This window comes from Leucoraja erinacea, chromosome 5 (assembly GCF_028641065.1).
Source record: "Leucoraja erinacea ecotype New England chromosome 5, Leri_hhj_1, whole genome shotgun sequence".
NCBI classification, from domain to species: Eukaryota; Metazoa; Chordata; class Chondrichthyes; order Rajiformes; family Rajidae; genus Leucoraja; species Leucoraja erinaceus.
In genome coordinates this window covers 95,278,431-95,301,235 of record NC_073381.1, presented here as the reverse complement: position 1 = coordinate 95,301,235, position 22,805 = coordinate 95,278,431, and the positions used below count along the sequence as shown (strand labels likewise).

Sequence of the window (22,805 nt, the reverse complement as noted above, 5' to 3'; positions counted from 1 at the left end):
TTTCAATAAGATAGCCTCTCATCCTTCTAAACTCCAGAGTGTACAAGCCCAGCTGCTCCATTCTCTCAGCATATGACAGTCCTGCCATCCCGGGAATTAACCTTGTAAACCTACGCTGCACTCCCTCAATAGCAAGAATGTCCTCCCTCAAATTAGGGGACCAAAACTGCACACAATACTCCTGTGTTATCCAGTCAAAGAAAAGGCTATGCATGACTAGAATCAGGCCATCCACAGTGTACAGATAAAGGATAATGGGTACAACATTTAGTGCAAAATAAAGTTCTGGAGTGTCCCATTGAGGACTTAGATAAGAAATGCAAAGGTTACTGAATATTCACAAGAGAGCTCAACCTCAAAATACAATCAAGAAAGATTGTTGAATGGTAATGGAATCAAGGAAATTTTTATTGTGAGAAAAAGATGCTGCAAAATAAGACCAACCACGATGTTAATGAATGGTGGAGTAGGTGCAAGGCACTAAATGGCCCACTCCCATTTCTCACCGAGAGGCATTAAAATAGTAAGATTAAATGAGAACTTACCAGTTTGAAGTTTGATCTGTATTTTATGAGGAGTTACGATGAGGGATTACGTGAAGAGCCCGCTCAGCGCGCATGCGCAGCATACTTCAAAGCAGCGGTGTTGAATCACAGATAGACACAGTTATTGAAGTAAACATAGTAAAGACAAGAAGACATCAGTTTATCAGTTTGACCCATATTATTGAGGGTGGGAGCGGAGGGCACGTAATCCCTCATAGTAACTCCTCATAAAATACAGATCAAACTTCAAACTGGTAAGTTCTCGTTTAATCTTGCTATTTTACTTCGGAGTCACGTGAGTGACTACGTGAAGATTTCAATGCTCTGTGATTTCAAACCGTGTAACAGTTATTACTTCACGCACTGCTGAAGTCCTTGAGGGAGGAAGTGTGTTATCGTAATCAACCAATGAATCTGTTTGTAGAAAAACACAATGGTATTTTTTAACAATAACAACAAATAAATTAAATTGCTCCCCTGGGCTTAAATTAAATATTTGCAGTCTGTAAAATCTTTCCTGCAAATAAAACAGGTTTTGCCAACGGCTTATTATAAAATTTTCTGAACGGTCTTTCCCCCCACCATCCTGCTGTAGCCAGAATGTGGTCTATAGGCACATCCATTCTTTTAGCTGTCGACGTGGATGCTGCCCTGGTGGAATGAAATTTGTACATGTTAGTTTTTATCCCATCGTCTTTCAGCACCTGCTTGAGCCATCTCGAAATGGTTTGGCTCATCACCCGACCATAAGGTTTTTTATGACTGATCCACAAGGCTTTTCATCTCCCCCAAATATTTTGGTTGTGTCTATGTAGGATAGTAGGGTCATGACACATAACCGTGTTTCTGGTGGGTAAGCCCGGAATCCCACGACTGGATTAGGTGTTCCTGGTCTGCTCTGTTTGATCAGTCCCTGGATAACGACAGAGATCTGGTCTGGAGCTGTGAGCATGGTGTCCAGTCTCAATAGGTGTAGTGACTGGACCCTCTGTGCAGATACAAGTGCTGAAATGGTGTCGACGGTTTGTTCTGGTAATCCCAGTCCCAGAAGTGGTTTGTGCAGAATCTGCAACCCAGGAGTTTGATTTTTTCATGGCACGGGTGGCTTGTGCCCGACACTGGGTGTTAATAACTCTGGGTCACTGGGGAATACCATCGGAGTTTCAACAACCATGTCATGGAGTATTGGGAACCATGGCTGTGTAGGCCAGTCGGGTACTATCAAAATACCTGAAGCAGAGTCCATTTGTACTGTGCGTAGTCCCCGACTGATGAGGCAGAAGGGAGGAAATGCATAGAAGAAGAATTTCCCCAATCCAGCGCGAACGCTTCTACCGCTGCTGCCTCAGGTCTGGTTCCCAAGTGACATACATAGGTACCTGGTGATTTAGCCTTGATGCAAATAAATCGATATCTGGCGTGCCATATTGCTTGATAACTTTTGCAAAATTTTTTTGGGGGGATTTTAACATCCATTCGATGTTGTCATTAAATTTACGTGGCCTGGTGTCTGCCACTGCATTTAGCTTACCTGGCAGGTAAGTTACTGATAGCCAAATATGTCTTTGGACACACCATTGCCAAATTGTGTTGACCAACTTGTCGCATGATACCGATTTTATGCCGTCCATATGGTTAATGTAGGCCACCATAGATAGTATTTATCTATTTGTAACCGTACATGCAAGTGATGCATATTTGTGCATATGCTTTAAACCATAAAAGTCACCCATCTCTAGATAATTAATGCCCTGTGTAAGTAGTAACGATGACTCCGGGTTAGTCCATCTATTACCTATGCTAGATATATAGTTAGTTGCTCCCCAGCCTTGCGCACTGGCATCTGTTTGGATAACTAACGTAGGGTTAGTGATGATAATAGGGCTGTAAACTATGACAAATGTCGTTCTGATATTGCTTCAGTGGGTAACTTCATGACACGATCATAATGACCTGTATGGTGTTTTTGATGCAAAGGTCCAAATTATGTAGCCGGAAAATGCTGCTACCATTTTTTCAATTACCCTGTTACTTATTGAGTAGTTGGTAGTTTGTTGACCATTAAATTGTTGCATGATTGTGCCAATTCAACTATTTTGTCTCTTGGCAATGTTACAGTCACGTAGACTGAATTAATTGTGAAGCCCAAGTAGTCCATGATTGTGGATGCTTAAACTTAGATTTATCTGGATGTAAGACAATCCCAGGGTTTCGAATAACTGTTTTGTAGCTGACACAGCTGACATAGTCAATTCATGGTCTTGCCTACCATTTAAGACATCGCTTTAAACTGCTATAGCTGCCCCATCCAGGTAAATTTCAGGTATCTGCGATGATCCTTGTGAATGGTACTAAATGGTAAACATCTTTAAGATCAATGCTTGCCATGAAGTATCCTTTGGAATGTAGTTGTTTGGCAGTAACAACTGTTTCCATTTTGAAATGTATATAATTAACAAACAGATTTAGTGAAGTTAAGTCAATGATGATGCGACCATCTTGTTTGGGTTTAGTGAATATATTGCAAGGGTTCAGGTTTTCCCATGATACCCTTAGTAATTAGTCTCACCAGTTCAGCTTGTCCTTCTCGTTTCTTTAACGGAGAGGGGAAAATACCCTCTGGGGTGAATGTTGACCTGATGGCAATTTTTCTAGTATGAATTGTATTTGTATCCACTAATGCCATTGAGTATATACTGATCACTCGTGATAGACTCCCGTGTGTTAGTATTACTCTATATGCTGGTAGGAACCAGACCCACCTACCTCCATGGTTATGGGTATTCTTCTGTTTCCTGCCGGTCCAACGAGTGTTGCACGTTGTCTGACGTGGCGGTGACATTGGGGGGTGGCACATTTTCCATGGGGTCCACTCTGGGCCCTGGTCTAAAGAAGACCTTTCTTTGAATAGGTGATAGAATGCGGACCCCGAGCTTTCATCAGTCCCATATGGTAGACGTCGACTGATGGACGCGATGGGGTGCTGCTGCTTATTGTTTTTGGTTTTGCTCGTCCCGGGCCTGCCCTCATGAGACCGAAAGCTTTTTAAGGCCTCTCCATATCCTTCATATGCTTTGTGAGGTTTTTGCCAGAGAGCAGTGGGTCTGGCTCAGTGGCTGGGGTTTTGCACAACCGCGCAAATTTAGGATTTTACTAGACCAAGTGCAGACCCGTTGGGTCTGTTCCCCCAACGTGCGGTTGCGGGCGGGGGGGGGGGGGGGGGGGGGGGGGGGGGCGTCACACGCGGCACGCAGCGTCACCCACACCAACTATCCCTCCCCCCGCACTCACGCTAATTACCCCCTTAGATATTATATTAATATTATTAATTTGCTCCTTTTACCCCATAACCACCCTATCTACTGACGCATAGCCCCCAACTTGCAGTCACATCTAGAGAGGGGGGGGGGGGGGGGCGGGGGTAGACAGAGAGAGAGAGAGAGAGAGAGAGAGCTGCTGTAGACATTTGTTCAGTGTCATTTAGAGCTCAGAGTGAGAGACTAATTGACAGAGCTCCAGCTTGCAGAGACTAATTGAGGCACACCACTTCCTAGTTTTATAGTCCCTTCCCCTGCCTCCAGCGGGGGCAGCAGAGAGAATGGGGAATTTTGTAAAAACATTAATATCTCTGTCATATTTCATCGACGGGAAAAATCCTCGGCACACATACGGCGGAAGGGGGCTCTGAGCAAGGTGGCCAAAAATGACAACGATAGGTGGCGGCGTTCTCTCGGAAATCGCAGCACAGATCACCAAAATCGGTCAAGAATAGAATTTTAGTAATATAGATGGCAAGTCGTATGATTTGTTTACGAAGGTTGTTGTCATCTCCATATTGGTCCACGGAACGAGCAGAAGATGTGATGGCTGACGTCAGGAGCCTGAGGACCGCTGCAGTTTTAGCTCCTGGTTCCGAATGTTTGCCCCAACGTGCCCCACTTTTGGCTGTTTACAGCCGGCACTTTAAGGGACTCACAGTTCTCTAGAGCTGTATACCTCATTGACCACCTCTCCTGTAGGGCCTTGAACGGCCTCCTGCACGTGGGGTTGCCACGTAGCGGTCCACCACACCTAGCAGCTCTTCCTGTTCCTGCACCCCTTGCATACTCCCGAGATCTTCAGCCATCGTCCCCTCTTCTTGACCAACCCAGTCCTGGTCACCAAAGCTACCCTTGGGTAAGGAGGAAGCAATGGACAGTGCAGAAGGCACTGTGGAGGGAGTGCCTGAACTCCCCCCTGCGAGAGCGCCCCTCAGGAAGTGCGTCTCGCTGGAGCTCCTGCTCCAGGAGCCGCTCCAGCGGCTCTCTCTCCCCCGGGTGGGTGGAGGGACGTCCCCGTCTGACAAGTCGGAAGCCACCGGCCGGACGCCTCTTCCGTGGCTTTACTTCCAGCCCGCTGCTCAGGCGCTAGCGGGCTGGGCTCGGACGCGGTGTCGGGGAATTGCGGAGGCCGGGTAAGCAGTCCTACCGCCTTGTTGCTGCTGCCCCCCCCCCCCCCCCCCCTCTCTTCTGTGGCTTGGGGAACAGGTTTGTTCTAGAGCCTTTCTTCTCTGCCTGAAAGCAGAAGGCTCCTTCTGTGAAAGAAAAACCCGACCTCAGAGCTTACCTGACGGTCCGTTTCTTTCACCCCGTAGCGGGAACGCCTGACTCCCCCGGAGTCCAAGGGGGGGCCGCTTGCGTCTGGACTGGCACCAGCACAGCACCCCGTCTGTGGACCACAGCGTGTGCGGTCCTGGTGGCGTCTCTCCCCCTTCCGTGAACGGAACGCTCCTTGCCTGGAGTCCAATGGGGGCCGCTTGCGTCTGCTGCTTTGCTCCACCTGGAGCAACAAACAGACGCGAGTCGCTGGTTAAACTAAAGGTAAGTACTTACCTAAAGCTTCCTCTTTCAGGCTTGTAGCGAGAGCGCCTGACTCCCGCCTGCTGAAACATAATGCCGTGCATGCGTGCTGAGCGGGCTCTTCACGGAATCACTCACGTGACACCGAAGTAAAATAAACATTTGGACATACTAAAAAAACGAACAAAGTAGAAATGACGAACACGCTGCTGGCAGGGCGCTGTATTGCAGCGCCCCTACCGACCGATCTCGCAGTGTACTTCGATGTACTTCTAGTTTCCTGCCAATTCCCCAAACCACAAGACTAGAGACGCAAATGTAAACCAAAATGTTTTATCAGATAAGAGGTTTGTTACAAATAAAGAGTGAGAAAATTAGATATTGAAAGAAGATGAGGAATGCATAAATATTTACCACACCTTAATTGTCATTTCTCTGTCTTGCATCCACAATACTTTGAATTGCTGAAACATTTCTTGTAAACTCAGGATTTCACTTCTTATCGTAGTTGCAGAGGAGCTCAACATCACAACTAACTTTGTTACATCTTTATGTTCTGCCACATTATGATAAAAATTCTTTTGCTTCTTTAATTTCCTGGTTTCATTTGCTTCTGTTTAAGAAAATAAATGTACAGAAAATTAATAATCAAATGTTTTAATATTCATAGTACTCACATTGCTGCTCTTATAATTTCAAGGCAATAACCTATAGTCTAGGGGTATTGGGTAAAAACGAAGGCTCGCTCATTTTAAGGGTTCTGGTCTGCGTGTGCATCTATGGCAGAGCAAAAAACAATCTGGCCATACATAAAAACAAGTCCTGCCTCAAACTGCAGGATTGATCTATTTGCACGATTGAGCTGATATGTGGCACCTTCTTCTTCTTGCGTATGGCGTGCACAGCCTAAAGTTGTAGGACAACTTGTTCTATTTGACCTTATTTGATTGTGCACGCCAGGTTGATTGCATTCGTCAAAATAGGGCGGACCACGTGAAGGTTGCAATCTTCCACCCCATGTGGTACGTAAAGCTTTTTACACACAGGGTGGTAGATATATGGAACAAGCTTTATAGAGGAGGTAGTTGAGGCAGGTATTGTCACAACGTTTGAAAAACATTTGGGCAGCTACATGGATAGGATAGGCTTAGAAGGATATGGACCCGACACAGGCAGGGGAGATAAGGCATGTTGGTTGGCATAGGCAACGTGCTGGATGGCCGTTGCTGGATGACTCTAAAATAACTTTACCTTTTGATTTCACACCCATTTGTATCCCTGCCAAAGACTCCCCAAGGTCCTTCTGCTCCATAAGTTAAAACAATGAACCTCATCTCAAGAAAAATAATTATTGCTTATAAATGTAATTTCCAGACCATTTCTACACTCATATCTGAAGTGGGCACAAGAACACAAACACTGCCAAAGTACACAATGTACAATGAACTGATTCCTTGTCCTCTTCATCAGGAGACCTCAATGTTGACATTGGTAACGACATTATTAGCCACGTTATGACTGGGATGACAATGTCATTAACAGGGTTAGTAAATTTGCAACAAACCCCACAATTTGCAGTATTGTGGACCGTGAGGAAGGATGTCTGTTTACACCAGGGTCTGGTGAATGCACCCTTTTCCCCAGGGTAGGAGAATCAAGAACAAGAGGCCATGGGTGTGAGGTGAGAGAGGAAAGAATTATAGACAACTAGACCATGTGGAACCCGTTGGGTCTCGTCCCCTCAACGAGCAGTTGCGAGGGGGGGGGTGTTGGTTTTGAGTCCTTGTAATAATAAAGACCTCACACCTTATTTAGAATAACCAACTACAAGCTCTCACTTGAGAGTTAACTTCATACTGAAGAGTGCAGTAGATCGCGACGTTAATAAGCTAGTGGGCATAACTACAAAAGCATGACTCATAGCATGAGCCGCTGATATACATCCGCCCCTCTTAAAGAATCAATAACAATGTATACCCATAACGAAGCAAAGCAAATATCACAAACGATGACAGGCGTGTGTAAAGTTAAACATAGTCCAGATACTTCACGACCGGTTTGCTAACACGACGGCATGTGTACGATAGAGGCCATCTCCATCTTCTCTGGGGACAAAGCAGGTGATTTCATCGCCGTGGGGGAGTGGACCAACGCCTCTGGAGTCGAAGCAGGAGACTGTGGCGCAGGCGAAGATGGGACAGACAGAGGAACTGTCACAGGCATGGATCGTTGCGCTGGCAAGAGCATGCGAGTGTCACTAGATGCAGATTGAAATTAACTTGCACAATCCGGATAATAAGGAGGAGGGATTGGCTCCTTCACAGGCAGAAGATGTCTGTTTCGTCGGTAGGTGCCGCCATCGGCTCTAACAATGTATGACTGTGGCTCCAAGGCTGGACTAGAAATCACCCCAGTACGGTCGTGGCCTTTGTCAGTCTGTAAGCAGACCACCTGTCCTTTGGTCAATGGCGGCAGAGCCCTGCTCGTCTTGTCGAACCATTTTATTTTACTGTCAGGCTTCTGTCGTAACCTGGTTTGAATATCCTCAGATGGAAGGGCATGTGGGACTAACGTTTATTCTGTGACGGGCAACGGGCAACGGGTCTGCCTTGACAATAATCATTGAGCAGGTGAACCCAAGGCAGGGTCACGGGAACCTCGTAACTTGAGCAAATCCAGGAATACGTCACATTTGGCCCTGAGAGGGCGCTCAATGAGTTGTTTCGCACTACGGACAGCCCATTAGATTGTGGATACTCAGGGCTGCTAGTGATGTGGTGAAAATTCCATCGTCTGGCAAACACTCTGAATTGTTGGCTGGTGAACTGGCTGCCATTGTCAGTCAACAGCTTGCCTGGAGATCGATGGATTGAAAATTGACGAGATAATTTCGAAATCACAACGCTGGAAGTGGGGCTGCTGAGAAAATCCAATGTCGAACCACCCTGAATACGAATCCAAGAGCACCAAGTACTGCTTGCCGTGCCACTCAAATAAATCAGCTGCCACTGTAGACTATGGGCAGGTACAGGATGTGGTAGAAGTGGTTGCTTTCATTGATGAGGTGCCATGCTATTGCACACTGCACAAGCTGCCACATTGTCGTTGATGTATTCGGCCATGTCAGGCCAGTAAAACATGTTTTTCGCCCGTGAAACAGTGGCTTCAGCGTCTGGGCGTCCTGCATGGGCAGTGCAACAAAGCAGGAACCACGGCCTTGTGTCCTTTTAAAACAATCTCGTCTTGTAGCACCAATTCGTCCCGAACAGGGAAGAAAGGTCAGGCTGGCAAAGGGACGTTGTAGAGCTTGGCTGGCCAGCCACGCTTAATGACAGAGGTTAGTGACTGTAGGGTCTTGTCGGTGGCAGTGTGGCCAACTAAGTCCTCCATCCATGATGAAGGGATGAAGGATACAGATATCACGATAAAGTCATCATCCTGTGAGGGCAGATCCTCACAGGTCTTCTGAGGTGCCCGTGAAAGAGTGTCCGCCAGGTGCATATCCTTTCCACTTTTGTAGGTGAGGACGATGTCATATTTTTGAAGTTGTGATAGTCTCCAAGTGGAGACTATCACACTCTGCAACACCGGAAATTGGAGGAACAGCACCTCATATTCCGCCTGGGCAGCTTGCATCCTGATGGCATGAATGTTGAATTCTCCCAATTTTTCTAGCCCTTGCTGTCTCCTCCCCTTCCTTAACCCTCGTGCTGTCTCCTCCCATCCCCCCGCCCTCGGGCTCCTCCTCCTCCCCTTTTTCCTTCCTTCTCCCCTCCCACCCCCCATCAGTCTGAAGAAGGGTTTCGGCCCGAAACGTCGACTATTTTCTTCGCTCCATAGATGCTGCTGCACCCGCTGAGTTTCTCCAGCAATTTTGTGTACCTTGATCGGACTTTGCTGGCTTTACCTTGCACAAAACGTTATTCCCTTGTCATGTATCTATACACTGTAAACGGATCGATTGTAATCATGTATTGTCTTTCAATTGTCTGGTTACCACGCAACAAAAAGCTTTTCACTATACCTCGGTGCAAGTGACAATAAACTAAACTGAACTGAACTGCATTTGCTCTCAAGATGTGGATTTTCACATCCAGGATATTAAAGTTGTCCTCTGTCATTTGTAAATGTACTCCCCCCCCCCCCACCCCCCAGATGTAGATGGATCCCTTTACCCATATCTCCTCTGTGACCCACAGATCTGCTTTCAATCCCACTCCTCCCAGGCGGAATATGGATAAAAGCTGGAGTAACTCAGCAGGACAGGCAGCGCAGCGACTCTGGAGAGAAGACCCTTCTTCAGACTCTGAACTCTCGTCGGTGAGAGTACTTGTGATTGTCTGAAGAAGAGTCTCGACCAGAAACGCAACCCTCTACCCAGAGCCGCTGCCCGTCCCGCTGAGCCACCTTCAAATTCAGAGCCAAACAAAAAACACAGAGTGCTGGAGGAACTCAGCGGGCCAGGCGGCTGCCTCACCCGCTAGGTTTCTCCTGCTGTAGTCTATCACTGGCATGGCCTACTGCTTCCGTGACCGTGGCCTGTCGCTGCCGTTCCCCACCCGCTTCAGGCGGGGACAGCGGGGAGCATCCTGCAGCTGAGGATGAGGACGGCTTCAGGCAGGGCCTGTCGGGGGCCGATGGAGGGGAGCGCTGCTGTGGCCTACCGCAGCCAGGGCCTACCGCTGCCAGGGCCTACCGCTGCCGTGGCTTACTGCTGGTGTGGCCTACCGGGGGGAGGGAGTGTGTGGGGTGGGGTGGAGACGGGGTGTGGGCGGGGGGGTTTGTGGGAGGGTTTGTGGAGACGGGCAGGGAGGTTTTGGTGGGGAGGGGGCGTGTGGGCGGGGTGGTGTGGGCGAGCGGGGAGTTGTGGGGGGGGCTGGGTCTCCAATGCTGGGCTGGGCTGGGCTGGGTCTCCAATGCTGGGCTGGGCTGGGCTGGGTCGGGTCTCCAATGCTGGGCTGGGCTGGGCTGGGTCTCCAATGCTGGGCTGGGCTGGGCTGGGTCTCCAATGCTGGGCTGGGCTGGGCTGGGTCTCCAATGCTGGGCTGGGCTGGGCTGGGCTGGGTCTCCAATGCTGGGCTGGGCTGGGCTGGGTCTCCAATGCTGGGCTGGGCTGGGCTGGGCTGGGTCTCCCAACGCTGCTGGGCTGGGCTGGGCTGGGGCTGGGGGGGCTGGGTCTCCTATGCTGGGCTGGGCTGGGCTGGGTCTCCAATGCTGGGCTGGGCTGGGCTGGGCTGGGCTGGGTCTCCGACGCTGGTCTAGGTCTCCGACGCTTAGCTGGGTCTCTGACGCTGGTCTAGGTCTCCAACGCTGGGCTGGGTCTCCAACGCTGGGCTGGGCTGGGGGGCTGGGCTGGGTCTCCAATGCTGGGCTGGGCTGGGCTGGGTCTCCAATGCTGGGCTGGGCTGGGCTGGGCTGGGTCTCCAATGCTGGGCTGGGCTGGGCTGGGCTGGGCTGGGGGGCTGGGTCTCCTATGCTGGGCTGGGCTGGGGCTGGGCTGGGTCTCCAATGCTGGGCTGGGCTGGGCTGGGCTGGGCTGGGTCTCCAATGCTGGGCTGGGCTGGGCTGGGCTGGTTCTCCAATGTTTCGTGCTGGGTCACCGACCCAATATCGCTCCGAAAATTGTGTCCAGATGGAGGTGTCCGCCGGCCATGAAGAGCCTCCCTCAGCTCCAGTATAGATGCGATGGCGCAGGAAGGGGAGGACCGTCCCATGGAGTGACAGGAGAAAAGACCAATCCACATGGCGCTGAATGGCAGGAGGGGCGATCTTTAAGATATTTAAACCTTGCTTACTTGTACAGTAGACACCCGATCGGAACAAAACTTGGTACACTCACAGCACAGAACGGTGAGTGAGCTGATGAAAAATTGTAGCGCTATAGCGTGCCTTTTTTGTGCAAATGTAAAGACCGCGCAAACCGGAAGATAACAAGATCAGAACTTTAATTATATACTAGAACAAACGAGACCCGTTGGGTCCCAGTCACACGGGAGGCCTTGTCCCCCAATGCAACCCGTTCCTCAACGCAATATTCCACCGCTCACCCGTTCCCCAACCCAACCCATTCCCCCAACGCAATGTTCCATTGCCCGCAACTGTGCAGGCGAGGCCCATTTCCCCTCATCCCCCAGCACTCCGTCCCCCTCTTCATGTGTGGGAGGAGAGGAGGGGAAGGGGGTTGGGGTGGAGGGGGAGGGATGGGGGCTTGAGTGGCTAGCGGGTGTGGGGTGGGGGTGTGTGGGTGTGTGTGTGTGTGTGTGTGTGTGGGTGGGTGTTGCTGTGACGGTGTGTGTGGTGGGGTCTGTGTGTGTGTGTGGGTGGGTGTGTGTGAGGAGTGGGAGTGGTGGTGGTGGGGGGAGAGGGGGTGGGAGGGTGTGTGGGGGGGGTGGGTTGGGGGAGGGGGGGTGGTGGGGGGAGGTGTTGTGGGGGGAGGTGTTGTGGGGGGAGGAGGGGTGGTGAGGGGAGGGGGAGGTGAGGGGGGGGGGGGAGGGGTTGTGAGGGGGAGGGGTTGTGAGGGGGAGGGGTTGTGAGGGGGAGGGGGGGGAGTGAGGGGGGGGGGGTTTGTGAGGGGGGGGGTTTGTGAGGGGAGGGGTTTGTGAGGGGGGCGAGGGGTTTGTGGGGGGGAGGGGTTGTGTGAGGGGGAGGGGTTGTGAGGGGGGGAGGGGTGTGAGGGGGTGGGGTTTGTGAGGGGGAGGGGTTGTGAGGGGGAGGGGGGGGGTGTTTGTGAGGGGGAGGGGTTGTGAGGGGGAGGGGGGTGGTGGGAGGGGGAGGGGTTGTGAGGGGGAGGGGTTGTGAGGGGGGAGGGGTGTGAGGGGGAGGGGTTGTGAGGGGGGGGGGTGAGGGTGGGGGGGGGGAGGGGGGAGGTTGTGAGGGGGAGGGGGGGTGAGGGGGAGGGTTGTGAGGGGTGGGGGGGGGAGGGGTTGTGAGGGGGGGGGGTTGTGAGGGGGAGGGGTTGTGAGGGGGAGGGGTTGTGTGAGGGGGGGGAGGGGTTGTGAGGGGGAGGGGTTGTGTGAGGGGGAGGGGTTGTGGAGGGGGGGGAGGGGTTGTGTGAGGGGGAGGGGTTGGGAGTGAGGGGGAGGGGTTGTGTGAGGGGGAGGGGGGGGGGGTGTGTGAGGGGGAGGGGTTGTGTGAGGGGGAGGGGTTGTGAGGGGGAGGGGTTGTGAGGGGGGAGGGGTTGTGGGGGGTGGGGGAGGGGTTGTGAGGGGGGAGGGGTTGTGAGGGGGAGGGGTTGTGAGGGGGAGGGTTTGTGAGGGGGAGGGTTTGTGAGGGGGAGGGGAGGAGTTGTGAGGGGGAGGGGTTGTGAGGGGGAGGGTTGTGAGAGGGGGAGGGGTGTGAGGGGGAGGGGTTGTGAGGGGGAGGGGTTGTGAGGGGGGAGGGGTTGTGAGGGGGGGGGGGGTTGTGAGGGGGGAGGGGTTGTGTAAGGGGGAGGGGTTGTGTGAGGGGCTCTCGTGCTGGGCGGCTCACGGGCCGGGCAGCTCTTGGGCTTCTGGACACTCTTACTCACAGACTCTGGAATCTCTCAGTCACGGACTCTGGACTCAGCCCTGCCACCGGTGTTTTATTCTCCTCGTCCCGGTGATTGACAGCAGGTCACCTTCATGGTGACTGACAGGCGAGAAGCCCAATCTGCTGACCTCACTATTTTTTAAACCTTCATAACTTTAGTAATCTGCAACCAATCGGAACAAAACCTGATGCGCTTGGAGCAGAGGAGAATGGTGAGTAAGGTGGCGGAAAAAATCCTAGTGATATAGAATAACATTTTTGCGCATATTTAAAAATAACACAAACCAGAAGAGGACAAGATGAAAGTTTTAGTAATAGATAGATAGATAGATAGATAGATAGATAGATAGATAGATAGATAGATAGATAGATAGATAGATAGATAGATAGATAGATAGATAGATAGATAGATAGATAGATAGATAGATAAACATCGATGGGCCAAGCATTGCCTGGGGCTTTTTACCAGCCCAAAAAACAAATTCCCGCCCTCTGCTTCTTACTACCTAAGCACATCACTGGTTGCAACTGGACATATCTTGAACTCGCTGATTCATAAGGGATCCAGAATGAAAATCACATGAAATTGGAAATTTTCAAAATGTTTCTTTGAGATTAGATTGCATGACTCAATGTGGTAGCAATATTTAAGCCAGTTAATAGTACATCATATATTAATAATGTTAATACATTTTAATAAATTGTGGATAATGTATTACAATAATGAACATAATTGCAGTACAAAGTAGATCATGATCATCATTGTTGAAAACATCAACAGGCAACGGGTTACAATGCTACGTACGACAGTGATCGCAACTTCTACTGAAGTGTGGGTGGCCGTTGGCTCGCTAGGACCTCATTCGCCCTTTGACAGGTCTTGTTTTTGGTCCACAGTCCCCTCTTCACCTGGCAAACCAGGTGGGGGAATCAGTTTAGTCGCTGACTATCCGACCATGGAGCAGGTAGCACAAAATTACATGGTACCCGTGGCGGGGGGAAAAATATAGAAATACAGACATTTTCTAAATAAGTGTACATTAGAATAACAATTTTGAAAATCTATCTGACATTACACCTGTCAAAACTTATATTAATAATATGTTACATATTATACATATTACAAACACGTTAAAAAAATCATCCAACCTCATCACGTTTACAAGCATCTCTTACCTACAGCCGTCTTTGCATCAGAAATACTTTCATGGTGCATTTTTGGTTGCCTCCACTGCAACACATTACGGTTCACTTCCAAAATCATTTGGATTGTTCGGTTGATGCCATGTTGAATGTCATCCAGATTTGGTTCCATAATCTAAAATCCAACAGCCAATATAAATGTTTTTTTTTTTTTGGAATTTATTTTATTAGAAGCAATTGTACAGGAATAAGGCAATCGACATAACAGTTATAGAATTATTGTACAGCTTCATTTTTACCATTGAAACCTAAATCAAAAAACTTTTTTTTTAAAAATCTTTTACCTCGACGGAGATCCGATATTTTTCCACATCATATCTCCGTCCACACTGCAGCCTAACATCAAGGAGTTGGTGGCCTTTGCTGGGGAACGACCTAGGGAGCCAGCAGACTTAACATTGCGGAGCTGCCGATCCCTTTGCCAGGGATCGACCTCAGATCTCCAATGATGGGAGCCTGCGGACTTTAACATCGCGGTCTTTGGTTAGAGACCGACTTCGGGAGTTCCAAGCCGCAGGAGCTTTGTCTGCCCCGATGCGGGAGCTTCGATCGCCCCAACGCGAGACCTTCGCCCGCCGGCTGTGGGAACTTCGATCGGCCCAACGCTTCGATTGCTCCAACCGTGGGAGAAAAATGTGGGAAGATTAGACTTTATCACAGCGAGGAATGTGGGGAATCCGCTGTGGTGGATGTTTATGTTAACTTTTATGTAGTTGAGTGTCTTGTTGCTTTTTTTAGTATGGCTGCATGGTAATACGATCACTGTACCTTAATTGGTACATGTGACAATAAAAACCTTTGAAACCTTTGTATCCTTAAAGGTACTGTAGCAGGACAGGTAAATGCGGTAGTTAAAAAAAGATTTTGGTACTATCCTTTATTAAAAGCAGCATTTAATGTAAGAGTAGGGAGGGTGTGTGTGTGTGCCAGAACAGAATATATAATATTAATTATACCATAGATTTAACCATTGTGCATATAGAGGTTAATTACAACTGCCAGGTTTAGAAAATTGATGTTGTGAAAGGAGTGGTAAACTCGTTTTATTCAGAACATTGGAGAGCGAGGGTATAATTAATGATTCAATAATTAAATGATACTTTATTGTCACAAGTATCCAGATACAGTAACATTTTGTCTTGCATATAATCCGGTAAAATCATGCTATAGATAAGCACATTCATAGAGTAATACAAACTAGCAATGATTATAGCATAAAGGGTCTGTCCCACTTATTTGTCCTTGGCACGCAAATTACACGACCTCATGGTCGCGTCGAGGCGCAAGGGCATCGTATGGCCTCGCGGGGCCGGTCCCACTTAGAAGCGCGGAAGGGTATGTAGTTTTGTGCGACATCGCGCGGGGCTCCGAAATGTTTGTAGTGAACTAAATCTTCGCTCTCCAGCGGCCTGTCGCAGAACTGACGGCCAAAGTGGGACAGGCCCAAGACCCTGGCGTGACGCAACATCTCACCTTCAACAGCAGCAGAAGCAGGCAAACAATCACCAAACTCTGCCTGGGGCTCACGGCCGTTGCGGTCCGGATCCGCCCCCACTCCTACTCCCAGAGCGGGGCCAAGGAATTTGAAGATAGACACAAAATGCTGGATTAACTCAGCGGGACCGGCAGCATCTCTGGAGAGAAGCAATGGATGGCGTTTCAGGACAAGACCCTTCTTTTCAGACTGAAGAAGAGTCTCGACACGAAACATCACCCATTGCTTCTCTCCAGAGATGCTGCCGGTCCCGCAGAGTTACTCCAGCTTTGTGTCCATCTTCAAATGACGTCACGCGCTCCAGACGGCTGTGCGTACGCATGCAATTGCAGCCGACATTGGCAGGACCATCGCGGCTCAATGCGACCTCGAGGTCGCGTAATTTGCGTGCCAAGGACACCAGCCCGGCAAGCCAAAGAAGATTGAGAATATTCATGATCTGAACAACATTCCGGCATGAGTGTTATTTATCAGTCCATGCCACTGAAATGCCAGGCAATGTCCATCGCCAACAAAAGAGAATCTATCTCTCACTACCTATTAAAGCATAGAAAAGGACAAAACAGGAACAGGCACTTCTGCCACCAATGTCTGTGCCGAACATAATGCCACACTAAACTACTCTCATCTGCCTTTCTAGAAGCCTCTTACATGCCACAATCATATCTGCCACCACCACCACCACTCCGGGCAAGTGATTCTTGGCACCCACCACTCTCTGTGTAAAAAACATGCCCCGCAAATCTCCTTTGAACTTAGCCCCTTTCACCTTAAAGCTATGACTTCTAGTCTTTGACATTTGCACCTTGAGAAAACGATTCTGACTGTCTACCCTGCCTACGCCTCTCAACATTTTATGTACATATATCAGGTCTTCCTTCAGCCTCCGGGACTTCAGAGAAAACAATCCAAGTCTATCTAACCTCTCCTTGTAGAAAACATTCTCTAATCCCAGCAACATTCTGGTAAACCTCCACATCCTTCCTGTAATGGGGCAACCAGAATTCTACGTAATACTGCAAATGCACATAACCAGCATCCTATAAAGCTGCAACATGACTACCTGACTCTGATACTCAGGGCCCGACAATGAACATTCAATGATATACCCAACTATCAAAATCCTGTGGTTATCAATAACTAGAAACTTAAGTGGAACACCTATGTAAATAACGAGAGCTTGTGATGGTGGAAGGTTGCTTCTCGGAGGTCGGTGACTAGTGGTGTGCCTTATGGTTTGGTGCTGGGCTCATTACTATTTGTCATCTACATCAATGATTTGGATGAGAATATACAGGGCAAGATTAGCAAGTTTGCTGATGATACAAAAGTGAGTGGTTTTGCGGATAGTGAAGATGGTTGTGAAAGATTGTAGCAGGAACTGGATCGATTGACCAGGTGGGCAGAAGAATGGCTGATGGAATTTAATACAGTGTGAAGTGTTGCATTTTGGGATGTCGAACAAGGGCAGGACCTACACAGTAAATGGTCGGCCTCCGGGTAGTGTTGTAGAGCAGAGGGATCTAGGAGTACAGGTGCATGGTTCCTTGAAGGTCTAGTTGCAGTCAGAGTATTCAGTATAGAAGCTGGGAGGTCATGTTGCAGTTGTATAAGACATTGGTGAGACCGCATTTAGAATATTGTGTTCAGTTCAGTTATAGGAAAGATGTTGTCAAGCTGGAAAAGGTGCAGAGAGGATTTATAAGGATGTTGCCAGGACTAGAGGGTGTGAGCTATAGGGAGAGGTTGAGTAGGCTGGGTCTCTATTCGATGGAGTGCAGGAGGATGAGGGGGTTTGTTATAGAGGTGTATAAGATCATGTGAGGAATAGATCGGGTAGATGCACGGTCTTTTGCGCAAAGTACGTGAATCGTGGACCAGAGGACATGGGTTCAAGGTGAAGGGGAAAAGATTTAATAGGAATTTAAGGGGTAATTTTTTCACACAAATGGACTGTGGGTGTATGGAACAAGCTGCCAGAGGAGGTAGTTGAGGCTGGGACTATCCCATCATTTAAGAAACACTTAGACAGATACAAGGATAGGACAGGTTTGGAAGGATATGGACCAAGCACAGGCACTGGTGTAGCTGGGACAATGTTGGCCGGTGTGGGAAAGTTGGGCCGAAGGGCCACACTGTATCACTCTATGATTCTATGATCTAGAATTCACTCTTTCTAAGAGGGATGGAAAAAAATAATCAATTTTTTTCCAAGTAAGGATATAAAGACTTGAAGGGAGGTAGCAAGAGAATGGGACTGACTGGCATTCCATAGATCTCAGCCCATTGACCCCAATCAGGTCATTTTAGAAGCACAATTTGCAGTTTTTACCACAACCATGACATTTTTTTTTAGTTTAGAGATACAACGCAAAAAGAGGCCCTTCGGCCCACCAAGCTCGCACCAATCATCAAACCCCGCACATTAACACTATCCTACACACAACACACGAGGGACAATTTGCAATTATACCAAGCCAATTGCCATGCTAGTTGAAGGTGGTTGCCAGAGGTTGCAGGTAGTGGAAGGTAGACCTTTTTTTCCCCACCCAGTTTTATTCCACCAGGGAGGTCTCACCTTCCACTTCCTGCAACCTCCGATAACCACCTTCAACTAGCATCGCAACCAGCTTCGACTAAATAATGACCAATTTTTAAAAAGGAAAACTATTTTTAGTCGCGGCCAGTTTTGAATTTTTTGAAATAATAGCCGGAACATAGAAGAAGCGGAAACCACTTTCGACCATTGGGGAGACTGACAAAAACCTCCGGGGACCGCACGGAAACCTTGGGTGGGGCGCAAAGTCTCCAGAGGTTTCCTAAGTGGGACAGGGGCACTAGTGCGAGAGGGGCATAAGGCAGCAGCTCAACCGCTGTGCCACCGTGCCACCCTTATTACCCTCAGGTCAAAATGGACCTGATATCTTTACTGACACAATAAATGCATTGGCAGCTGCCAAAATATGAAAATCATCCCCATGGAATTTTTTTTTCTTTACACTATGCAAAGGATTATATTATTCAGTAATTACATACCACATTTGGAATTGCCAAGTGAACCTCAACCTTCATAAAGGGGGAGAATTCTTCAACGTTATTTGAGTAGCCATACTGTCCTCTTCTGCCAATGGTGCTGTTCCAAACAAATAAATACAATATATATAAAACATAAGTCAAAGTATAGTCAATTTATAAGATAGTTATACTGTATAATCAGAATGCAACATTATCTTCATTCAATATGCTTTAGAGCTAATCACACAAAGGTCCAAAGGTTCCTTGCCCAACAATGGGAGGATCATTTCACCACACGGCCTTTGGGGCAACATACCCCTCAGCATGGACTCCTGCAACTTGCAATATACCAGCTGGCAGCATTCAGTTATGGACATGTCCATGCACTGGAGGGTTATAGGTTTCAAGCAAACCATCTTTCACCAAACTACCAAAAGAGCTACCAAACATCACACCACTTTACAACAGCATTGGGTCTGCTACCTTGCAGGTCGTAGCTCTTCATATACACATCCAAGTGCTGATCAAGTGCAACAAGAGATTCTACCTTTACCTTCCTTTCAGGTAACGAGTTCCAGACCGTCTAGAAGATAAAAGATCCTCATCTCCCCTTTCATCCTTAATTTAGTTTAGTTTACTTTAGAGATACAGCGTGGAAACAGGCCCTTCAGCCCACAGAGTCCATGCCGACCAGCAACCGCTGCACATTAACACTTTCCTGGAGACTATTTTACACACTGGAGACTATTTTACATTCATACCAAGCCAATTAACCTACAATCCTGTACGTTTTTGGAGTGTGGGAGGAAACGTACAACGTACAAACTCCGTACGGACAGCACCTGTAGTCAGGAGGATTGAACCTGGGTCCCTGGTGCTGTAAGGCAGCAACTCTACAGCTGCGCCACTGTGCTGCCCTCTTCTGGAAATTCATTTAAATCTATGCCGCTCTTTAACTCCTATGCTGAGTGAAACAGGTCCTTCCTACTTAAGCTCCTCGTCATTTTATAATCAATTAATTATACCTACATCTCCAATGTCTGAAGAAAACTTTAGCTTACCAATCTTTTCACGTTACGTTACTGTGAGACCAATTTAATTCAGCAACAGGAGAAAAATGGGTCAGGTGACTGGGTGTAAACTTGGCAAATCAAGTTTAATGCAGGAAAACATAATGTTAGGCACTTAAGTATTAACAATCGAAAGGTTAAACTACAAATTTTTGGAATACATAGGGATCTACATTTAGTTATGCGTGAATCGCATCAGCAGGTAACATCAGGTACACAAGTAGATACTAAGGTAAATGTATAGCGTTCTTTATTGGAAAGGAGTTGGAGTTCAGAAATATGGGACCAATGTTACAATTGTGCTGGGTTCTGGGTGCTAGCGAGGCCAGATCTGGAGTACTTGGCACAGTTTTGGCCCTTTTATTAAGGACTAGACCAAGTGCAGGCAAGATTCCACCACTCACCCGTTCCCCCAACGTAAGCCGTTCCCCCAACGCAATATTCCACCACTCACGCATAGCCCCCAGCTGCGCAGGTGCGGCTCATTTCCCATCATCCCCCAGCACTCCCTCCTCATCCTCTTCACCTACCCTCTTCAATCCCTAGAGAGGGAGGGGTGGTAGAAAGGGAAGGGGGTAGAGAGGGAGGGAGTTGGGGGTAGAGAGGGAGGTTGGGCGTAGAGGGAGAGGGTAGAGGAGAGGGAGGGGGTAGAGAGGGAGGGGGAGGGCGTAGAGAGGGAGGGTAGAGGGAGGGGCAGGGGGTAGAGAGGGAGAGGGGTAGAGAGTGAGAGGGAGAGGGGTAGAGCGAGGGGGTAGAGAGGGATGGGGATAGAGAGGGTGATTGTGAGGGTGAATAGGGAAGGGACATCTTCCTCCTCCACACCCCCCACCCCCCCGTCTCTACCACCCCATCTCCCCATCTCCCTCCTCCTCATCCCCTCACTCCCATTCCCTGCCGCAGCATCTACCCAGGCTGTAAAGCAGCGGCCAGGGCCTGGAACTCGGACTGGTTCTTGTACTCAGCCCGGCCCTGGCCATAGACTACAGCTGTCAGCTCGGCTGCCGCCTGGGCTCCAGTGAGCTCATCCCTGACCCCAGACCCAGGCTCGTCCTTGGTTCCAGCGGCGGCTCCTTTTTCGGCCCCATCCCAAGCCCAAGGCTCGGCTCGCACTCCAGCTCAAGCACCAGGCTCCCCGTCGGGTGTTGGGCTTCAGGCACCGAAAGCGGCCTCCACGAGAATGCTCTGGAGTGCCCCTCCCTCCCAGAGTGTCCCGTCCTGCCGTGCGAGTCCATTGGGACGTCACTCGGGTTTTTTTACGAAATGGGTGAGTTTTCTGGCTTTTATAAAAACTTTAAACGATTAAAAAGTCCGGAAACATAGGTGACGGGAAGATGTTTATCACCTCGACGGGCGAATAGGATGTGTGAAAATGGGAAGGCTGTGGCCTAGCGTTTTGAAGCAAATAGGACACACACACACTCACACACACACACACACACAGAGTTTAGTTTTAGTATGATACTAGACAACGCAACCCATTCCACACGCAATATTCCACCACTCACCCGTTCCCCCCACACAATATTCCACCACTCATGCCTATCCCCCGCACATCAAATCCACCCTTCCCTGTCCCCCTCTCCCTCTACTCCACCCCTCTATCCTACCTTGCCCATCACCCTGGACCCCTTCTACCCCCCTACACTCCACCACCCCTCTGCCCCACTCCGTCCCTTTCTTTCCCTCCCCCCTCACTCCGAATTCTCTCCCCCTCCCCCATGCTGTGGGCCGGGCTGTGGCTCTCCCTCGCTCCGTGTAATGGTGTCCGCGCCCACCGGCAGGAGTTGCTGGAGCACTGCCCGTCCTGGGACCCGTGGTGTCTCGGTGCTGCCGGTCCCCCCATCTCTCTCTCCCACCACATCTCCCTCCTGCTCGTTTCCCTCATCCACCTCCTCTTACTGCGATTCCCTGCCCCAGCGCCTGCCCATGTGGTAGAGCAGCGCCAGGGCCTGGAACTTGGCCTGGTTCTCATACTCAGCCCGGCCCTGGCTGGGTGTGGGGTGAGGGTTGCCCGCAGAGAGGCTGTGCTGTAGGATGGCCGTGGCTGGGCGACACCTGAGGCTCTGGTGCACCTTGACCAGGCCCCGGGCTTGGGCACGACTCCAGCCCTCAGCTTGGCTGCTGCCTGGGATCCAGTCCAGGCCCCGACTTTATCTCCAGGCTCGGCCCTGACCCCTGACCCAGGCTCGTCCTTGGCTCCGGATTCACCAAGCTGGTGTCCAAGTTGAACTTGCCCTTGTCCTCCTGGATGAAGAGCTTCCTGCTGCCATGACCAGCACCTCGTGAAGGCCGATCCGGTCGAAGGAGGAGCCGTTCCACTTGATTACAGGTCCTTGACATGATCCTCCAGGAAGGTGACTTTCTCCTTCTGGGTGTAGCAGGCCACTGCCAGCACATTACCGAGCGAGACGTTTTTAAACCCCACCGTCTGACGGATGTCGTCGTAGCTGGCGATATTGATGCCGGCTGGGATGTCGCTGCTAGTGAAGGCGAGCATGTCGAGGGAGGTGAAGTCGGGCTTGAGGAATCGGGCCTTCTCAAAGGGCTGGGGCCATGGTAGCTGGGGCAGCAGCTGCTCATCAGAGGCCACCAGCCGGGTGAACTTGACACTTACGTCCTTGTTCACCACCGCCACAAAAGCTCAGTGCATCTCTGAAATTCTCTATCCCGGTTTGTTGAGGAGATTAGACCATTGAAGATTTTTAAAGGCCAGGTGCATACATTTCATAAAGTTCAGAGAATTGAAGGTAATGTTGAACAGCCACAGAAGAGGAATTGAGGCCTGGGACAGATTGGCCTTCATCATTATTGATCATTAATGGTGTTTTATGGTTGAAGGTCCAGATGACCCATTCCTGCTCCTTGTTTCCACTCTTTCCCAGGAGCAGCCAAGCACTCCAAGAGGGAGTGAGAATATTAATGTGATCAATTACCCAGTAAAAGCAACTTTGTTGTGCTAAAAATCATTGTCAGACTTTCCAAATTTTTTTCTCATTGAAAAGCCCTTGAATTTATACGGTGAAACTCATTCTGCAAATAATCAATTCTCATGAAATTTAGGTTGCGCTAACCATGCATTATACTTGTTTTACAATACTGCAAGCTTAATTTCAATCCTATCTTTAGTCAT

The 22,805-nt window shown here is 49.4% G+C and overlaps 1 protein-coding gene across 1 annotated transcript in view; it reads right to left on the bottom strand.

Moving 5' to 3' along the window:
* Positions 1-22,805, bottom strand: part of LOC129697689 (dynein axonemal heavy chain 8-like) — a 474,747-nt gene that overhangs the window by 317,272 nt on the left and 134,670 nt on the right. Inside the window, exons 23-28 of the mRNA XM_055636398.1 lie at positions 22,003-22,247; positions 21,575-21,796; positions 20,583-20,702; positions 18,627-18,723; positions 14,069-14,210; positions 5,803-5,996 (exon numbers count right to left, since the gene is read on the bottom strand). Of these exons, the coding sequence (XP_055492373.1) occupies positions 5,803-5,996; positions 14,069-14,210; positions 18,627-18,723; positions 20,583-20,702; positions 21,575-21,796; positions 22,003-22,247 (1,020 nt within the window). The remainder of the gene's footprint in view (positions 1-5,802; positions 5,997-14,068; positions 14,211-18,626; positions 18,724-20,582; positions 20,703-21,574; positions 21,797-22,002; positions 22,248-22,805) is intronic.